The 19,146-nt window shown below is 35.9% G+C and overlaps 1 protein-coding gene across 1 annotated transcript; it reads left to right on the top strand.

The window, feature by feature from the left end:
* The first annotated feature begins 942 nt into the window (after nucleotides 1-942).
* Nucleotides 943-18,684, top strand: LOC148933748 (protein FAR1-RELATED SEQUENCE 5-like). Its single transcript, XM_089061288.1, has 4 exons — nucleotides 943-1,118; nucleotides 1,405-1,837; nucleotides 1,927-2,011; nucleotides 18,416-18,684. Exons 1-4 carry the CDS (start codon nucleotides 943-945, stop codon nucleotides 18,682-18,684), a joined length of 963 nt encoding a protein of 320 aa, XP_088917414.1.
* Nucleotides 18,685-19,146: the final 462 nt, after the last annotated feature.

Here is a 19,146-nt window from a genome sequence, read left to right as displayed (position 1 = left end):
AAACAGAAAGGAAGTAGAAAACTCAAAATTCCATGCACAACTTGAATCCCCTGTTCAGATCCAACCTCGAATGCTAAATCCACTTCGGATCCAAGCATCCGACACAAACTCCGGCCAAAAACATTCCATAACTACAAAATCACCAAACAACCTCCGATCAACAACAACAACACAGATCTACAGCCAAATTCCCCAGATCAAGCACCAAAGTGACAAAAACAGAGATTAACATGCAACTTGCCGAAGTAAAACTTCAAACATCAGGATCAACGTAGATCAACACGAGATAACACCAATATAACAGAAACTAAAGGAATGCATAGATAATCAGTAACAGCAACAACCAAATCGACTTCCAAAAGTGAAGTTCGAACGAAATAAAGTGCATAAAAAAAACAAAAGTAAATAGATTGTATCTTCGTCCTTCACGCGGACGGTGTTACGACGGACTTTCTCTGAAGATGAGACCATTAAAACCCTAAACTACCCCAGAACTCCCATTTCCCAAGTGTGTGTGTTGTGTGTGAGCTAAGAGCGAAATTGTGTATCCTCCTTTGTGTGTTGCATGCTCCTTTATTTATAGGCGTTGAAGTGGGGCCCAACGAGGTATAGATAGTCATTGTTGCTCTCAGCTATTGACTCCCTTCTTCTAGCCTCCTTTTCCTTCAATTCTGCTCACTTTTCCTTCATTCCTTCGCTAGTCCGTTTCCTCCAGCTTCTCCTGGATCTAGTGATTCTGTCACACACCTGGCTTAAAAACTGTGTTAGACCCAGTAAAATATAGTGTTTTTCACCACTTAACCGATGCATGAAATTAGCCTTTTCAACTTTTAAGTTGCTGAATGAGGTTCTTGGTGGGCTGGATTATGTTGGGTGTACGGTTGTAGAAGTTCGAAACTATAGGCGCGACTTGAGAGCATTTACTAGTGGGCAGATGCACAGATGATACTTAATGAAATGAGCCGAAAGAAGGAGAATTGTTCGGCATTCACTTATGATTTTGAGGTGAACTCCAAAGATAGGCTCACTCGTCTTTTCTGGTGTGATCCCATTGCTAAGAAAAATTTCCATCTCTACGGTGATATAATATCGTTTGACACAACCTATTCAACTAACAAGTATGAAGTATGTTGTTTATAGTAAAATGATTATTGATGTGATCAACTTGCATATGCATAAAACATTTACTGTATTAATGCAATAACTTAACAGAAGGTACTAGTAACTGTCTATAATGAATTAATAGTCTACTGGAATGATGTGAGGAGTAAGTATTTAGAATTCTTAGTTGAATGTAGTAAAACTACAACAAGATGAAGTATTTGCCTAACAGAATGAACTAACTTATAATGCATGTACTGCATAACATTTACTGGATCTTTTTGATGAATCGATTTAATGCAGGTACTGCATGATATTTGCACCGTTCACAGGAAAAGACAACCATGTAAGACCTGTAACATTTGGTGCAGGCTTATTATCTAAGGAAAATGTCGATTCTTTCTCATGGTTGTTTGAACGTTTTGTCAAATGCATGGGTTCTGCACCAAAATTGATCATTACTGATCAGGATTTGGGAATGAAGGTTGCTGTGGAAAGAGTCCTTGTTGATACAATACATCGATGGTGCATGTGGCACATCATGTTTAAAGTTGTGGAAAAGTTACCAAAGAGTCAACTTGGCAATGAAGATTTGAAAAAGGAGTTAAACAGTTGTGTTTGGTTTGAGTTGATAGAGCCTGAAGAATTTGAAGAATCCTGGAATAATGTAATGGAAAAATATGGGCTTAAGGACAATGAGTGCTTTTCCTCTATGTTTGACTCACGAAAATATTGGGTACGTATCCTCCTTTAGAAACATATTTTCTGTCTGCTGAAATATATTTGCCTTTAAATGAAGTATTTTAATTACTTGATGAACTATAGATTCCTGCATATTTTAGGGATTTTCCAATGAGTTCACTGATAAAGACCACATCTATATCTGAATCTCAGAACATATTCTTCAAGGGTACTCCAAATCTCGATTTAATCTTGTTGAATTTCTTATGTATTACAACAATGCACTGGATGGCCAAAGGAGCAACAATAATAGGCTTGAATACTTGGATTTTAACACAATTCCAACTTTGGAAACAAATTCGGCTCTTGAGAAGCATGCATCGACAATTTATAGTGACAGTGGTTTCAAACTAATTCAGAGTGAGATTGAGGAAGCAGTCGATAATGTCACTATGGTGACAGTGTCTACCGTTGGTGAGAATGAGATTTATGTGGTGAATGATAAGTTCTCAAAGAACTAGACAGTTTCATACTCAATTTCTTGTGATTCATATGCATGTGGTTGTAAGATGTTTGAGAGGCTTGGGCTCGTTTGCAGTCACATATTTTGGGTCTTGAGAAACAAAAAATTGAAGTTAGTCCCTGATGACTTACATGGAGGACGCTGGTTGAAATCTAAATTTGTCAAGCCTGTGCATTTTGGTTTTGATGATAATATTGAATCATTTATTGTTGTGGATGAGACGAAGCAGGAATACATGGATATGCATGCAGATTTTTATGATATCGCACGGCTTATTGAGGGAGATGGTGGTAAAATTCGTGCATTTAGAAATATTATTGTAACACCCCGAGTTTTCGTGCACTAATTTTAGAGTATAAAAAAAATTTGGGCGAAAAGACGATTGCAATTAAAGTGCAAGGAAATTTCTACTTCAATTTTAAAAGTAGAAGAGATATTCTTATTGGAAAAATGCTTGGAGAAATAGAAATGCATGGGATGTAATTGAGAATAAAGTATTTAAGTACATACATCTTTATTTGGTACAAGAATGAATAGTGACAACTACTACTATCCTAATGGTCTCAAGACCTAAGACTTTGGCTCCAAGCTAGGAGTAAGAATGAGAATGCAGACATAGTGGGGATAAGATTCTCTCTTCTTCTTTCCCCCATCCTTCTCGATTTCTTCAGCCACAAGACTCCAAATTTCCAGCTATGGTACCTGCAAATTAGCACAAGAATGGGGTTAGAAGATGACTCACAAATAAAAAGGAAGGGAGACACAAGCTTAATTAGGAAAGAGAAGTAGTAGGCAAGGTAGAGGCTGTAGTATAGAGCCTGAGGTCAGCCATTTTTGGCACATTCTCAACTAGCATAAAAAAGGAACCAAGAAAAGAGAGCATAGTAGAATGAGCCTCTACACAAGCCCAATATAGACATGAGCAAGATTCTAGTTTTCCCATCGATCAAGGCTGAGGAAACAGCCAAGAGAGAGACAGCCACACATACACCAAAGTAGTAAGAATAACATGAACATGAAGCTCAAAAGAGGTAGAGCTGGCAGCCCCAAAATAGGAGCCTTTGCCTCCAAGTCTCAAGCACAAACTGCCAAAATGGAAGCCTATATAAGCAGCCCCAATCTCCTTCTCCTCCCCTCATTCTCAACACTATAATTTCACCAAATAAGTCAAGGAATATAGCAAGGGAGGGAGGAGGAGCAAGGAGGAGATTTTGAGGCTGGACATCGGTCCCATCCGAGAGGATTCATCAAAGTGAGGTAACAACCTCAACAACCATCTCCATCGCATCATGTAGATCAACCACAATAGATAGCCAATAACTTAGATTCTTAGAAGAACAATAGAATATTCATAACAGTAGCAAGCATAAAGAACCAAACATTAACAGAGGGTACCAATGCTTAGTCAAGTATGAGATACTCCCAAATCAGTAAACCACAAGTATGACAATCATAGAAACAAGACTAAGTGTAGCAAAAACAATAACAAGCTCCTTCCAGTGATTAAGTACAACCAAGTTTCGAATCAATAAGCACTAGAGAGCCCCCAAAGCTTTGTTTTTATTGTAGAAATTGAGTAGAAGGGGAAGGGGAGGAAGCTTAGCTTAGGCGGAGGGGCTGCCGGGCGACGAGCGAGCGTCGACGGAGTCCAAAAATTTCCGCGGAGCAGCTGCAGGCCGCGGCTGAGAGAGAGAGAAGGAGGCGATGCCTCCTCTCTACTGCTGGGTTTGCCGAGGACGCCAGCGCTGGAAGGAGAGCGCTCGTCGGAGAACGCTGAGGCGAGTTCGCCCGGCGACGCAGGTGAGGCGCGATTCCGCCGAGGAAGAGAAGACGATGGAGCAGCGGCGGTGCGTGCTATGCGCTGCCGGCGACGCAGAGGAAGCGCCGACCGGAGCAGCAGCGAGCACGAGGAGGAGACGCCGCCGGGCCTCGATATGATTTTAATTTGGGGATTTACTGTGGGGTTAAATGATGAGAAGAGAAAGGGTTTTAGGAGAAGAAGGAAGGAGCTCCGTCAACGCCGGAGATGGCGATTCGCCGGAGAGGTCGCGGGGCGGAGAGTGGAGGAGGCACCGCCATTTCTTCTCCGATCTGGTTTTCCCCAATTCTTGATTTTGAGAAATGTAGGAGAGAAAGAGAGAGTTTGACCGATGGATGGAAGGGAGTCTAGATTTGGACTTTGTAATATTATGTTTGGGCCTTAGTAATTGATTAAGAGGTTGGGCCAAAGAAATGATTGTTGTTGGGTCCCTATTTAATTAAGTTTGGGCCGTAAGTATTTAAATAAAAGGGAGATTTGGGCCTAGAGATTATAAAATATTGGACTCTAGTTTTAATTGAGGGATTTATATTTAATTAGTCGGCCAATGGATTTACTGTTTGGGCCGAGAACTCTTAATTTTGGACTTAAGAAGTTATTTTTTGGACGGGATTAATTTAAGGACTTGAGTTGGAGCTCAATTGATTAATTCCCGAATAATTTGCTAAGTTTCTGAAGATGGAAGATATTTAACTGCGAGATGCGAAGGGCCGACCGGCGTCGCCCCGCGATGCTTCGGACGACTGCTAAGGAAATAGGAGGAAAGAGAGACGACGTTCTCGAGCCACGAAAATAATTAAGTTTAATAAAGAAGTGTTATTAATTAAATTTCCCGATTTAATTAATATGCAAGTTTCTAAAAAAATTTCCTAGAAGTGAACGAAGGATAAGAGAATTAATTAGGGGCATGCATTCCTATAAGTATGAGAACTTCTTGAGTCTTATTAGTACGTTGTTTGCTTTCAAAAGGCTATCTCTGCGAGTAGAGGCGGAGTGAGGAAAAATCAATTTAAGGAGTTTTAAGCGAACGAGGTGGGCTTTCTGTTAAAGTTACAGTTTTTACGAGAAGTATTTTACGTGGGTTTTTATGAAGAGTGCCAAGGTGATATGAAAAGTACAGTTTACATTTACAGTTTCATGAACAATAATTTATGATGAGTGCTATTTACATCAAGTGAAAATGATGTTATTTAGTTATGTGACATTATGTGTTGCTTTACGGGTGCTTGTGAACTGTCAGCCTTCGTTGATAATTTGTTCGGCTTTGACCGATAGAAATGAGTTTAGTCGAAAATGTTTATGAGGAAATGAAGTTTTTGAAAGTTATGTCAAGCCATGTTTTGTTTTGAACTTTGCCTATCTGATTGTCTAGCAAGGGCGATGTCCCTACTAGACCAGGAGTTTGTGAATTAGTTTCACCAGGAGTTGTGAATTCGTTTCACCAAGAGTTTGTGAATTAGTTTCACCAGGAGTTGTGAATTCGTTTCACCAAGAGTTTGTGAATTAGTTTCACCAGGAGTTGTGAATTCGTTTCACCAGGAGTTTGTGAATTTATTTCACCAGGAGTTTGTGAATTAGTTTCACCAGGAGTTGTGAATTCGTTTCACCAGGAGTTTGTGAATTTATTTCACCAGGAGTTGTGAATTAGTTTCACCAGGAGTTTGTGAATTCATTTCACCAGGAGTTGTGAATTCGTTTTACCAGGAGTTTGTGACTTCGTTTCACCAGGAGTTAGTTCAGATATGACATAAGTTCCAGGAAAATAGAACAGCAGATCACTTTTGATAATGACAAGAAAATGATTTAGTGTTCTCGGATCTTTCACTTAAAATCCCGAGTTTACTTAGGGGTGACTTGACAAAATCAGTTTTTAGTAAAAAAATATTTCGGCACGTGTCCACTGAGTACACCGAGTACTCAGCCCTGCATATGTTTTAAAAATATGCAGGTTGAGCAGTGATGACGGCGGGCGGTGTTGAGCATAGACGATGAAGATCCTTCGATAGAATAGTACTTGGATGCGTCGTGTCTCCATACACGATGTCATCTGCTCTTGACTCTTCCGCTGCAATGTAAAAGTCGAGATTTCATTCTCTTGTACCATGCACTCTGATTTATATATATATTCCAAGTTATTTCAGTTCAAGTTCAGTTGTGCCACAGTTTTCCCCTTTCTTCCCCGCTTCTTTCATCCTCCCCTAGTCACGATCAACCGGGCTTTCTATCCTTAGAAAGTGCGGTCGTGACAATTATGGCTGAAGGGAAAAAAGAAGTACTTGGTGAGGAAAATGTATTGTCTATAAGTGAAAAGAGACAGATGATTGAGAATATGGCTCAGAAGTTCCTAGTGAAATAGAAGTTCATCCACTTGATGTTGTCAGCACCAAGGGTTCTAATCGACGTCTTTCACGCCTTGAGAGAGAAATAAGAGAGTTGTCGAAGCCTGGTCAGAAATGTGGCAAATGTGGCGAGATTGGTCAGCATGATTCAAGGAATTGTGACAAGATACAAGAGTTGAAGAAGAAGAAGAAGAAGAAGAAGAAGAAGAAGAAGAAGAAGAAGAAGAAGAAGAAGAGGAAACAACAATGTTGAGGCTTGTTGTTTTGTTCTGTAACAGTAGTTATGTTCCGTCATTTATTACTTCAGTGGGATATGTTTTGTTCTTCATTTTTTAAGTTCAGAACTTCAGACCCGTAGTTTCTTATTTCATTTACACTTTGAATTTGAATTAGTTTAAACTTTTTATGAAAACAGATCATTAGCTTATTAATTGATATGAGGTTATTATATCATTAAATAGAATATTTAGTTCATTTATATGTGCAAATAACACAGCAGTTAAATTTAAACCATAAACCCATACAACGCAGTAAATAGATACTTCATAATAAAAGTTTGATACTTCATTATTATAGATTTCCACTTCATTATTATAATTTATTACTTCATTCTACAAATTAGCTACCCAATGAACTATATCTATTATCCAATGCGACATTTAAATCTAATATAGAACAACATTAATAAGCGAAGTACTTTATTTTGAATTGCTCAAAACATATCTATGTATATTTCAAAACTTAATCTGCTAAAATATTCATTTTTTCTTTAAATATGCTGCAATCATTTTCTCAACATCTATTACATGGCTATTGCTTTCCTCCTCATAGTATGCTTTTGTTGTTGAAGCTTGTATGGCTGTTATTTGTTAACATCAATGCTGAGCAATATTTGGCCCTCAAGCTCTGGAGCACACCCGAACTTGATTTTTTTAAGCCACGGTTCCAGCAAGCTTCGCGCTCACCCTTGTATGTTTCCATGTGGCGCATTAGAAATACTCCACAGTCTTCAACATTTTCATAAGTTCTCCATGACATTTTGAATCTTTGTATTTTAGCATTGGATATTGTCTTGCACTGTTTGTGAAGACCAATGTTGGTGAGGAAGACAAAAATATGATCTCTGCATGTATAATAAAATATATGTTATTTTTTGTTGTGTATCATATGTAAGTGTAATAAAATTAAATCATATGTGAAGAATACAAACCAGCGTCTCTGGAATGTCACTATAATTGGTTGTGAGATCATTGTCGTCGCCATTTTCAGAGTTATCTAGTACAACAATTCCATTTCTTTTGAAGCAACGGCGCCAAAAAACTTGACTCAACTTATTTTTAACACAAGTATACCCGCAAGTGTACGGGGCTAATGTAGCAAATAGTAAGCAAAGAGTATCGTATCCACAGAGACAATGAGTGTCAACCTAATTACCACGAACCAACCTCAACTACTATCTAGATGAATTGGAATTTTGGTTTTTCTAAATCTATTTAAAAGCAAGGTAAAAACAATTAAAAACAACTAGAGAATTAAAGCAAATAAGAAAACGGATGTAGATCAAAGATGCGAAGGGTAGAATCCTACAGGATCGATAACAACTATCCTATGCTCAACTAACTTCCTAACTATGCCAACAAAGGGTTATTAAGCTAACACTAAGGTAAAACTATATCTTTTCTCAAAGCATATAATTTGTAGATTGCTACCTAGAACCGAAGTCTCCTTCCTAGAACTAAGGCAACAACTCCTAATAGCTCCTAAGATACTTAGCTTCATTCAAAGGCTCAAATCTCTCGATTATATTGGCAAAGACGTCAATTTCTTCTCTTTCAAATTAAACTACTCACTTCTCAGTTCTTGTAGTAAAATCCACATGCATTTATAAGGTGATCAGTCAAATAAACGTATAAGCACAGAAGAAATCAAAATAACCACATGAGCCAAGGCATAGAAAAAGGAAATCAATTAAACATAAGAATCATTGTATCTCCCCCGCTACGAAGGATTTAGCTACTCATGTTCAACACAAAAGTCAAAGAAATATTCAAAAACATTGTTTGAACAAGAATAAAACTAAAAGTAGAAACTCCTAGAATTGGATTGGGCGGATTGGAGGCCGCGTCTTCAATCTTGCGATGAATACTCGTCCTCTGCTCGTTCTTCTCTTCTTCCTAGGTGAAAAAGTAGTATTTTTGGGGTAGGAGGCGTGTAAGTTGTGTTTGGAGGCGTTTCCTAGGCATATATATACCTAGGGTTGACTTTGGGCCCGAAATAAGCTGTCCGACGAAGCTGGCGGGTCGCCAGGTTGGGTGTGCGTCGAAGCTGGCGAGTCGCCAGCTGCTTACGGCGTTTTTTTCGTGGATTGCTGGCGGGTCGCCAGGTTCGTTTGCATGCGAACCTGGCGGGTCGCCAGCTATGTCACTGCACTGCGCAGTCTTGGTAAAACGGCCATAACTTCTTCTACCGAACTCCGATTGAGACTTTTAAGATATCCACGCGAAGCTCTTTCGAAGACGAAGAGAATGGTATGCATTACATGCGAATCGGACTTCAAAATCTCCAGATAAGCTGTCTCGAACATTGAAAAGCTGCACATCCACATATTTTGTACATTTTTCTACACATTCTTCACAAAATGGTCAAAATACCAACATAATAGAGAAGTAGCTATAACCATGTCTCAAAGTACACAATATATGATCAAAACCAAGTAAAACTACCCTCTAAAATCATGTAAAATCCAAGTGAATCAGTATCATATGTAAGTGTAATAAAATTAAATCATATGTGAAGAATACAAACCAGCGTCTCTGGAATGTCACTATAAGTGTCGTCGCCATTGCTTTTGAAGCAAAAGTAAATACCATAATAATGCTCATTCGCACATATGGGGAAAAAGACCTATGTAATGAAGTAAAAGATCACACGAATGAAGTAAAAAACTGGGAGAATAAAGTATTATTAAAAATCTGAAGAATATGAAACAACACAGCAACTGAGTTTATTCCTAAAATCCTAAACCCATACAAAACAATAAAAATAGATAGTTCATATTTAGAGTCTATTGCTTCACTATTAAGTTTTATTAATTCATTTTGGCAATTAACTACTTCATAGGTTTATACAGTATAGCTTTAACTTCATTTTTTCAAATTACTACTTCATAAAAAATTAAGATACTTCAGAATGATGCCTGTACCGTGTCCACATGTTCCCATTTGAAATTCGGTATTTCCTTCACCTGTCTATCCAAGTTACTGCAGAAGTTTGCAATGATTTTGCTGACATCCATGTTTTGAGGTTTTGTAACAATCGTATACAACTGTATATTAACATAGTTAGGATTTTCACAACAATTAATATTACTTAATTTAAATAATTTGTACTTACACATGGATAAGTGGTGAAAAATAGTCGTCTTGATGAGTACAGTGAACGGAATTCTTCCATATTGTTGAGGTAGGAAGCCCATGCATCTATAACGCCAACAACAATTAATTTCCGAGGTATCAAGGAACACATTTCCATCTTTGTAACTTTTACAACGTCATCGTCATAAACAAGTTCAAGTCTGCATATTTTTTAATATATGTTAGAATTTCACATACTAGTAAAAATAATGTGATACATTGTTAGAAAACAATTTAGAAATCATACTTTTCTGGTTTATGTGTTGTAAGAATCCAGTAATATGATTCGTTTTCATCTTTACTGAGCTTGTTTGTAATCTTAACTGGTCGTTCATTGAATGGAGATCTCAATGCATGAGACACAGTTTTCTCATTTCTAGTACGTACATCCATCCGTTCCTTCAAAGTTTTGATCTATTGTCTGCAATAAATAAATCAATTATTATAGCTTCATCATATTAAGAACAAACTTCAAATTATCTATGACTTTGCACAAGCTTACCTTGTTGGCGTTGTAAACAATGAGCTCAGTTGACACTGACTTACCAACCAAATAACTTTCCATGAAATCATCATCCATGTCTATATCCTTATAAGCATTAACATTGACTGAATTTCCGCATCCACATTAATATTCTACATAATGAACTAAATTGTAAATATAATGAAGTACAAAGTATGCACTGCTGTTTGAGTATGACATTCATAAACATAGATCAATAAAGGAAAAGGATCATTTCAATGCTTTTATGTTGTGTGTAGTAGGGGGATAAATATTTTTAATTATGTAAATTAGATTTGTACCTTGGTTCCATCATCTTTATGAAATCTCACATTGGATCTATGTTGATCAACACACGGTTTATTCAAATCCTGGTAGTGGTTCAGAAAATGATCCATTTCACGGACAAGATACTTCATTATTTAAGATGTATACTTCTCAAATTGTTATTTTACCTTCTCCGTTAGATTAACTCTTAAGTTTTGCATAAGTCCAACATCAACAGCAAATCCACTAGATCACGCGGTCTAGGAACTCGTTGGTCGTAGGAAGTCCTGGTCGTCAGACACACAGAGCACTCTTTCAAAAACCCTCAACCACTTTACTAAACCTAGTATAGGGAAGTAGGGATCGTTCCCACAGAGAAGGATGCGTAATAATCATGTTCAAGGATTTGGGCTTGTTTTTGGTGTTGGCTGCTGCCACGCATTTTTTTTGGGTTGAGGAAAACAAATTAAACTTGACTTGGGAATTTTAAAACTACTACGCTAATAGCTAGACTTAGGCGAAGGAACAAGAGAACGTTGCAAAGAAAATTAACTGCTCAATTACCAGATCTAAGAAAACTACTCTAATTACCTAGACCTAGGAAACAAACTGACTGTGGGGACCATGACTGAAAAAGCAGGGTACGGACGAAAAGCTGGCAGAATAACTAACTCAGGTACTAACTAACAGCGACATCATCTTCTTCAACCAAATTGCGTAAAAACTCATAAGAAAAACAACATGAACGAAATCAGAGCAGAGCAAACTAAATCTAAATCAAATTGATGCATAACAACGAAGAACTAAACGAATCTACAGATGCTAGACGAAGTAAAACAGGAAACAAGTAGAAAACTCAAATCCATCCAACAATTTCCCTTCCTCACTTCGGATCCAACCTCAGACGCTAAATCCACTCCGGATCCAAGCGTCCAACACAAATTCCAACCAACAGAAACACTTCATCACTTCAGACTCAAACAACAACCTCCAATAAATCAACAAACCACAGATCTATCACCAAATTCCCAGAACGAGTACCACAACATCAAAATAAAACAGAGATCGACATAAAACTTGTTAAAATAAACTCTCAGCAGCAAGATCTACGTAAATCAACTTGAAATATCACAACTAAACGCAAACCAACAGAAGCGAAAAGATAACAAGTAACATCAACAGCCAAGTCGACTCCCGAAAGTGAAGTTCGACCGCAAAAGTGCAAAACAACTGAAATTAAAAGAGATTGTATCTTCGTCCACACGCGGACGGTGTTGCAACTGAGACTTTCTAAAGAAATGAACCCTTTCGTAACCCGAACTACCCCAGATCTCCCATTCCCAAGTGTGTGTTATGTGTGTGAGCTAAAAGAGAGTGAAAAGTGATATTTTATGCGTTGCATGCTCTTCTATTTATAGGCGTTGGAGTGGGGCCCAGCAAGGTATAGATAGACTTTGTTGCCCTCAGCTACTGACTCCCTCCGTCACGCCTTCTTTTCCTTTGAATTCTGCTCACTTCACTTCATTCCTTTGCTAGACCGTTTCCTTCGGCATTCCCTCGATCTAGCGATTTTATCACACACCTGGCTTAGGAAACATGTTAGACCCAGCAAATTGTAACGCTTTTCACCATATAACCGATGCATGAAATTAGCCTTATCAATGTCTAAAGAAATTCTTGCATTCTTCTTCTTTTGAGAGGAATTTTCACCTATACATAAGAATACAGAATAAATTTACAACATATAGTTCACTTAGAATACTATGTTACTTCATTTAATGTGATTTTCACTTTATATTACTTCATTAAAAACACAACCAACTTCATTATATCAATTTACTACTTCATCAAAAAGAATATGTAGTTTATTTTAATGTCCAAACAACACATCAGTTAAAGATGTTACTTCATTATAATGTTTTGTTACTTCATTTTTAGTGTTATTTACTTCATTATAATGTTTTATTACTTCATTTTAGTAATAGATCATTTTAGCAAGAGATGGCACATGCTACAGTTGGATGTTGGAGAAACTAGATGCATCTCAACATACCCAACCACACATTCTAAACAAGAATAGATCATTATATGCAATATAATGATAAGTCGTATTCTAAGCCTTGGTTACTGGTCAGTATGTCGTGAAATACATGTATTATCTGCAAAACAGTTGCTTAAGTGTGCAGGATTGAAGGATCCAAGTCAGTAGGTGACGATTCGTGTGACGCAAGTGAAAAGGGCACTAGAAGGGTGCGATTCTGACCAGAATGCATGCCAGAGAAAAGGCTCGAGATGGAGAAGGAGGATAGCTGGGATGATTATTTTACAAGGGCAAAAAGGTCAAAGTGCGGGAGAAGTCTACCCTAAAAGCAAGGGCAAGCCTCCCTATAAAAGAAGCCATTTGGAGAGAGCGAAGAAGTTCGGTTCGGAGTTTGACAATCACACTTAGTAGAATTCTCTCTAGAAGATCCATCCTTCAGCATTATCTTACCTCTCGTTCCTCGCCACAGCTATGGTCACTTGACGTCCAAGAGTCTGCCGGAGAAGTCATCAGTTCGCCTTTCCAGCCAGTTATCGCAGTAGTATAGTAGTATCATCGCCCGGAGTGGCACAAACAATCTTAATCGCTTTCTTAGTTTAAAGTTCACTTTTGTTCATTGCTAGTTATTTGCAAACACTCATCGTTGTTGCTCTTTTGAAGTACCTTGTTAATTTCCAGCTTTTACATTATGAAGTTCCTATTTCGCATGTCACTTTGGTTTGAGTTTGCTTCATTCTGCCTAGGGAAGTTAGATTTAGTTATTGCTTTCAATTTCTAAGTGTTTTCTATTCGGGAGTTGTTGATTTGAAGTTGTAGCTAAGTTAGTCAAGTTTTCGTGCATGAGTTTCTTTTCCGCGCCGTGATTACCACCTTGCATGTCAGTCAGTAGAAGTAAAAGTTGCAGTTTACCGTTTAATTCAAGTTTAAGCATTTTAATCGATGGATCTCGAGTTTGAATTCATGAATCTGAAGTTTAGTTATGGTGTCTGTGTTCATATGATTTTTGTCAATACTTGGTGAAGAAGAAAACGTCAAAATCAACTTTAGTTGAACCACTTTTACTTTTAAGTTACCTTTTACTTTTGTTCCCTACTTTTCAGAGGTACTATCCAGACTTGTCAGAAAGCCCCCAGCCATCAGATACACCTTGTTCTCTAACTTTCCTCTTTTAGTAACTTTCTACTTTCCATATGTCTCTGATACACCTTGTCCCCTACTTTCACGAACACTCTCATATGTCTGTTATTTTTCCGCCTACTAGTCACTAGAGTACTACCTTATTTCCTGTCTAGGTAAAATCTCAACCCAAGCGTGGTAGCTAACCAAACACCCAGGAAAGTCACCATAGTTATCTAAACGTGTCCATCCTCGTGGGATTCGACCTTCACCTCCGCTATACTAATCAGTAGAAGTGGGTTGAGGAAATTTGTTTGAAGTCAGGTCTCGGTCGTCGTATCAACGACTCAGCTGGATCGGGAATCTCTTCCTGATCAGTTGGATACACTCCAATTTCACATGCGAAACCATCGAGGACAGAGAACTGACCACTTCATATAACATGAATTCATAAATTTGTGTGATAAGCTGGACATGAATCTATAACTACGTGTGACAACCTGATTGATCTCTGATCTCTGCTTGTGATGTAGTAGTAGTAGTAGTAGTAAACTTTACAGATCAATGTATGTAATTTTACTGTAGTAGCCAACAATGTAACCAGCAAGTGTTTGTGTCATTGCATAGAAATGCTAAGCATTATCGTCATCAGCCCTTAACCTCTATAGCAAGTTTCATACAAGAGCATTATAAAATAGAGTAAACTAAACCAGATTAAGCATCTGACAAGATGAAGAAACCAAACAAACAGATAGTTTTTATATTAGGGCTTTAACTTCATTTTATCAAATTCTTCATAACAAATATTTTTTACACCTTCTTCCTCAGGAATTTACTTCGTTATAATGTTTTGTTACTTCATTTTTAATGTCATTTACTTCATTATAATGTTTTATTACTTCATTTTAGTAATAGATCATTTTAGCAAGAGATGGCACATACTACAGTTGGATGTTGGAGAAACTAGATTCATCTCAACATACCCAGCCACACATTCTAAACAAGAATAGATCATTATGTGCAATATAACATGAATTCATAAATTTGTGTGATAAGATGGACATGAATCTATAACTACGTGTGACAACCTGATTGATCTCTGATCTCTGCTTGTATGTAAACTTTACAGATCAATGTAATTAAATTTTATAGATCAATGTATGTAATTTTACTGCAGTAGCCAACAATGTAACTAGCAAGTGTTTGTGTCATTGCACAGAAATGCTAAGCATTACCATCATCAGCCCTTAACCTCTATAGCAAGTTTCATACAAGAGCATTATAAAATTGAGTAAACTAAACCAAATTAAGCATCTGACAAGATGAAGAAACCAAACAAACAGATAGTTTTTATATTAGGGCTTTAACTTCATTTTATCAAATTACTACTTCATAACAAATATTTTTTATACCTTCTTCCTCAGGAATTTGTGCCATATACAAATTTTCAAGCAACCAAAAACACTTTAAAATTTCAAATTCCTAAATTAGGTTTTACCTTGTGGATCTGTAATTTTTTTTCCAGCATCTGCATCCGGCTTCCGATTTGATTGTTTGATCGTCTCAGATTTAGTTGGCTGCTTGCGACTATATTTTAGTACTATTTTTACAAAAATCAGAGTCGAAGTTAGGAATTAGATAAAGTAAACTAAGAGTAAGAACTTTGCAAAGCGTGTATTACCTTCACCAGAAATATGGCCAGAATTTTCGGTAGAAGTTTTCCGAGTATTGACCATTTTGAATGTATGGATTCAATCTAGATGGTTAATCTACCGATTAAATGCTGAACTAGACAGAAGTTCTGAACCGTAGATGATCGATGGAAGATGAAGATATGAAGATGAACTAGGTTTGGAGAGAAGTTTTGAGAGAGGAGAGAAGAAGATGCAGCCGAAAACGCGTGAGCGGGCATAGAGTCCTATTAACCACAAATCCACCCTTAAAGACCGAACTAGAGACCGAATCTTGACCACATGATCTTGAATCTTGGCCACTCATTTTTCTTAATCTTATGGTTATGATTAATTTATAATTAATTTAATATTTTATTAAATAAAAATGTTTTTTTTTTAATTTTTTTTTAATTTTTTAAAAAAAAAATTTTAAATTTTTTTTATTCGATAAAAACTTGTTGGAGTAAATAATGAACTATATTCACTACATAATGAACTAAATGAATGTATGTTATGAACTTATTACTTCATTCAGTCGTGCTATTACTTCATTCCATTAGTTTATTACTTCATTTATTCATGCTATTACTTCATTCAGTCATGCTATTACTTCATTCCATTAGTTTATTACTTCATAATGTGTTATGACATAATTATCTTTCAGTTGGGTTTAGGGTTATTACTTCATTCCGTTAGTTTATTACTTCATTCAGTCATGTTATTACTGCATTCCGTTAGTTTATTACTTCATTCAGTCATGTTATTGTTATTAGCTTATTACTTCATTCAGTCGTGCTATTACTTCATTCAGTTAGTTTATTACTTCATTTATTCATGCTATTACTTCATTCTGTTAGTTAATTACTTCATTCCGTTAGTTTATTACTTCATTCAGTCATGTTATTACTTCATTCCATTAGTTTATTACTTCATAATGTGTTATGACATAATTATCTTTCAGTTGGGTTTAGGGTTATTACTTCTTTCCGTTAGTTTATCACTTCATTCAGTCATGTTATTACTTCATTCTATTAGTTTAGTATTTCATTCCGTTAGTTTATTACTTCATCCAGTCATGCTATTATTCATTTCGTTAGTTTATTACTTCATTCAGTTATGTTATTACTTCATTTCATTAGTTTACTACTTCATTTCATTAGTTTACTACTTCATTTCATTAGTTTATTACTTCATTTTATTAGTTTATTACTTCATAATGTGTTATGACATAATTATCTTTCAGTTGAAGTAAATTCAGTATATAATGAATGCGAAAAATTACTTCATAACATACATTCATTTAGTTCATTATGTAGTGAATATAGTTCATTATTTACTCCAGCAAGTTTTTATCGAATAAAAATAATTAAAATAAAATTTAAAAATAATTTTAAAAAATAATTTTTTTAAAAAAATAAATTAAAAACGTTTTTATTTAATAAAATTTTAAATTAATTTTAAATTAATCATAACCATAAGATAAAGAAAAATGAATGGCCCAAATTTGGTCTCTAGTTCGGTCTTTGAGAAGGGTTCGATATTGATCACAACTCTCTCTCTCTCTCTCTCTCTCTCTCTCTCTATATATATATATATATATATATATATATATATATATATATATACGGTGTGTGATAAAATACTAACTAAGTTACGGTAATAATTAATAACTAATATCAATTTTGTATATTAAAAATATCAACACAAAGACATAAATTTATCAATCTTCTTGTGGTGATAAACTTATGTCTTTGTGTTGACATTTTAAATTTACATGTTGTATTGATATAATTATGTCTTTGTGTTAATAATTTTAATACACAATATTGAAAGTTATTAGTTATTACTGTAAGTTAGTTAGCACACTAACGCAACCATATATATATATATATATATATATATATAGGGATGTATTCATATCTTTTTTCCATGTTTTGTTCAATTGTTCAACTTAATCTCGGCTGTTTAATTTCAAGATCTTATGGCCCTAAATAATGCCACATGGAATTAATTATAATATTATAAAAAAATCGTGCAGGGCCTTTTAGGAATACACTATGGAGTTAGTTATGGAAACTTGCTTGTTTTTTTCTATCAATTCATCACAGCGGTTTTTCTCATGGAATTAGATGAAAACTTTCTTCTCTCTCCAAACTGAAATCTTTTCTTCTCCATTGAATATATTCTCCGACACCTCTCTTGAAGATTCGAGTCATGAATGCATCGTTAAGTTGGAGAAATTCCTGAATTACAAGAATCGAAAAAGTTGGACCCTTTGTGAATTTTTTTCTTGTTCTACAACAATGGAAGAAGGTTATTCAATTTGTTCTTGTTTTGAGTATTAAATGTTGTTGTAATCTTAAAAAAAAAAACGATTTCAGCAGTATTCTTTCATCTGACTCTTTTGCAATCCTTGGCGCTAGTTTAATTTATTCCTGTAGGGTTAAGCAATCCTTTGGGCTAGTGTGTAGTATGAATTAATTAACTCAACAGTAGTCGAAGTCCTCGAGTTTCAGTCGTTACTGCTAGGGTTTAGATATCATATAAGCTATGGTGTAGTTTTAACTGCCAAACATAATGCACAAATATCTATGTGTAATGTAATTTATCGAGTCAATAATGGTCGATGTATGTACTGTAATGTAAATGTTTCAGAGCATTTTTTGTTGTTATTTTATACGGTAACATTGGCAGTGTTTAAGTTTTTTGCGCAACTTAAATTCTTTCACCTAGGGTTTATCAATCGTTGGGGCTAGGGTGTAGTATGGAGTAAGTAACACCTATAGGGTTTAGTTCTCATCTCGGCTAGGGTTTAGTATTCTGATGAATATAATGTACAAATATCTTTGTATAATGTATTTTATCTGATTAGTAATGTACAATCTTTTTACTGTAATGTATATGTTTCCTCGTATTGTTTTTGTTATGATTTTTTTGCAGTGTTTGTTGTACCCGAATGTTCTCCGGAGATGAAGCCGGTAGTCGGACAGAAGGTCCATCCTCCGGATGTTGTGAAAACAAAGGGCCACGCTAGCAGCTCAGCTAGCCGTCTGATTTCGAAGAGAGAAAAGGCTATAAAGGAGGCTTCTGGGCCCTTTCGACGTTGTAAGGCTTGCGACAAGATGGGACATCATGACTCTCGAAATAATTCAATGCTTAAAGAGATGGAGAACGAGAAAGAGCTACGAAAGGGAAAGATGAAATGTTGATTTATTTTTGCAAAATGCGTTTTTTGTATTGATTTTTCCATTGTCTTTATTATTCATTACACCTAGTGCATTATTTTGAACACTGCGGTTATGAAAGGTTTTTACACCTAGTGCATTATTTCTCACTTTTGGTACATTATTTCCCACTAAATCCACATTATTAACTATTTGACACTACGCTTCTGTTATTATACGGTACAGTAACTTTAATAAACACTCATGTTGTTGAAACTACATTATTCTATCTATTATGCACATTGTTAATCCCTTATACTACGATTCTAATATTTTGGTTCAGTACATGGTACACCTTGTGCATTATTTATCCATTACATTACATTATTAATCAATTACATTACATTATTAACAATCAATTAGTTTCAACTACATTATTATATGAAACATGTACATTATTTTTCCCTTATCCTTCATTATGAAGATTTGTTTACATTATTATATCAA

The sequence above is a fragment of the Salvia hispanica genome, chromosome 1 (genome assembly GCF_029641045.1).
Source record: "Salvia hispanica isolate PSC_SH4W2 chromosome 1, Shi_PSC_v1, whole genome shotgun sequence".
In the NCBI taxonomy this organism is placed as follows: Eukaryota; Viridiplantae; Streptophyta; class Magnoliopsida; order Lamiales; family Lamiaceae; genus Salvia; species Salvia hispanica.
Note: the sequence above shows the minus strand (reverse complement) of the source record. Positions and strands in the feature narration are given on the sequence as shown.

Coding starts and splice junctions, on each gene's coding strand:
- LOC148933748 (XM_089061288.1), top strand. CDS start 943: ATGATACTTAATGAAATGAGCCGAAAGAAGGAGAATTGTTCGGCATTC. Junction 1,119..1,404: donor ACAACCTATTCAACTAACAA/GTATGAAGTATG, acceptor GATTTAATGCAG/GTACTGCATGATATTTGCAC. Junction 2,012..18,415: donor TCAGAACATATTCTTCAAGG/GTACTCCAAATC, acceptor ATTTTTTTGCAG/TGTTTGTTGTACCCGAATGT.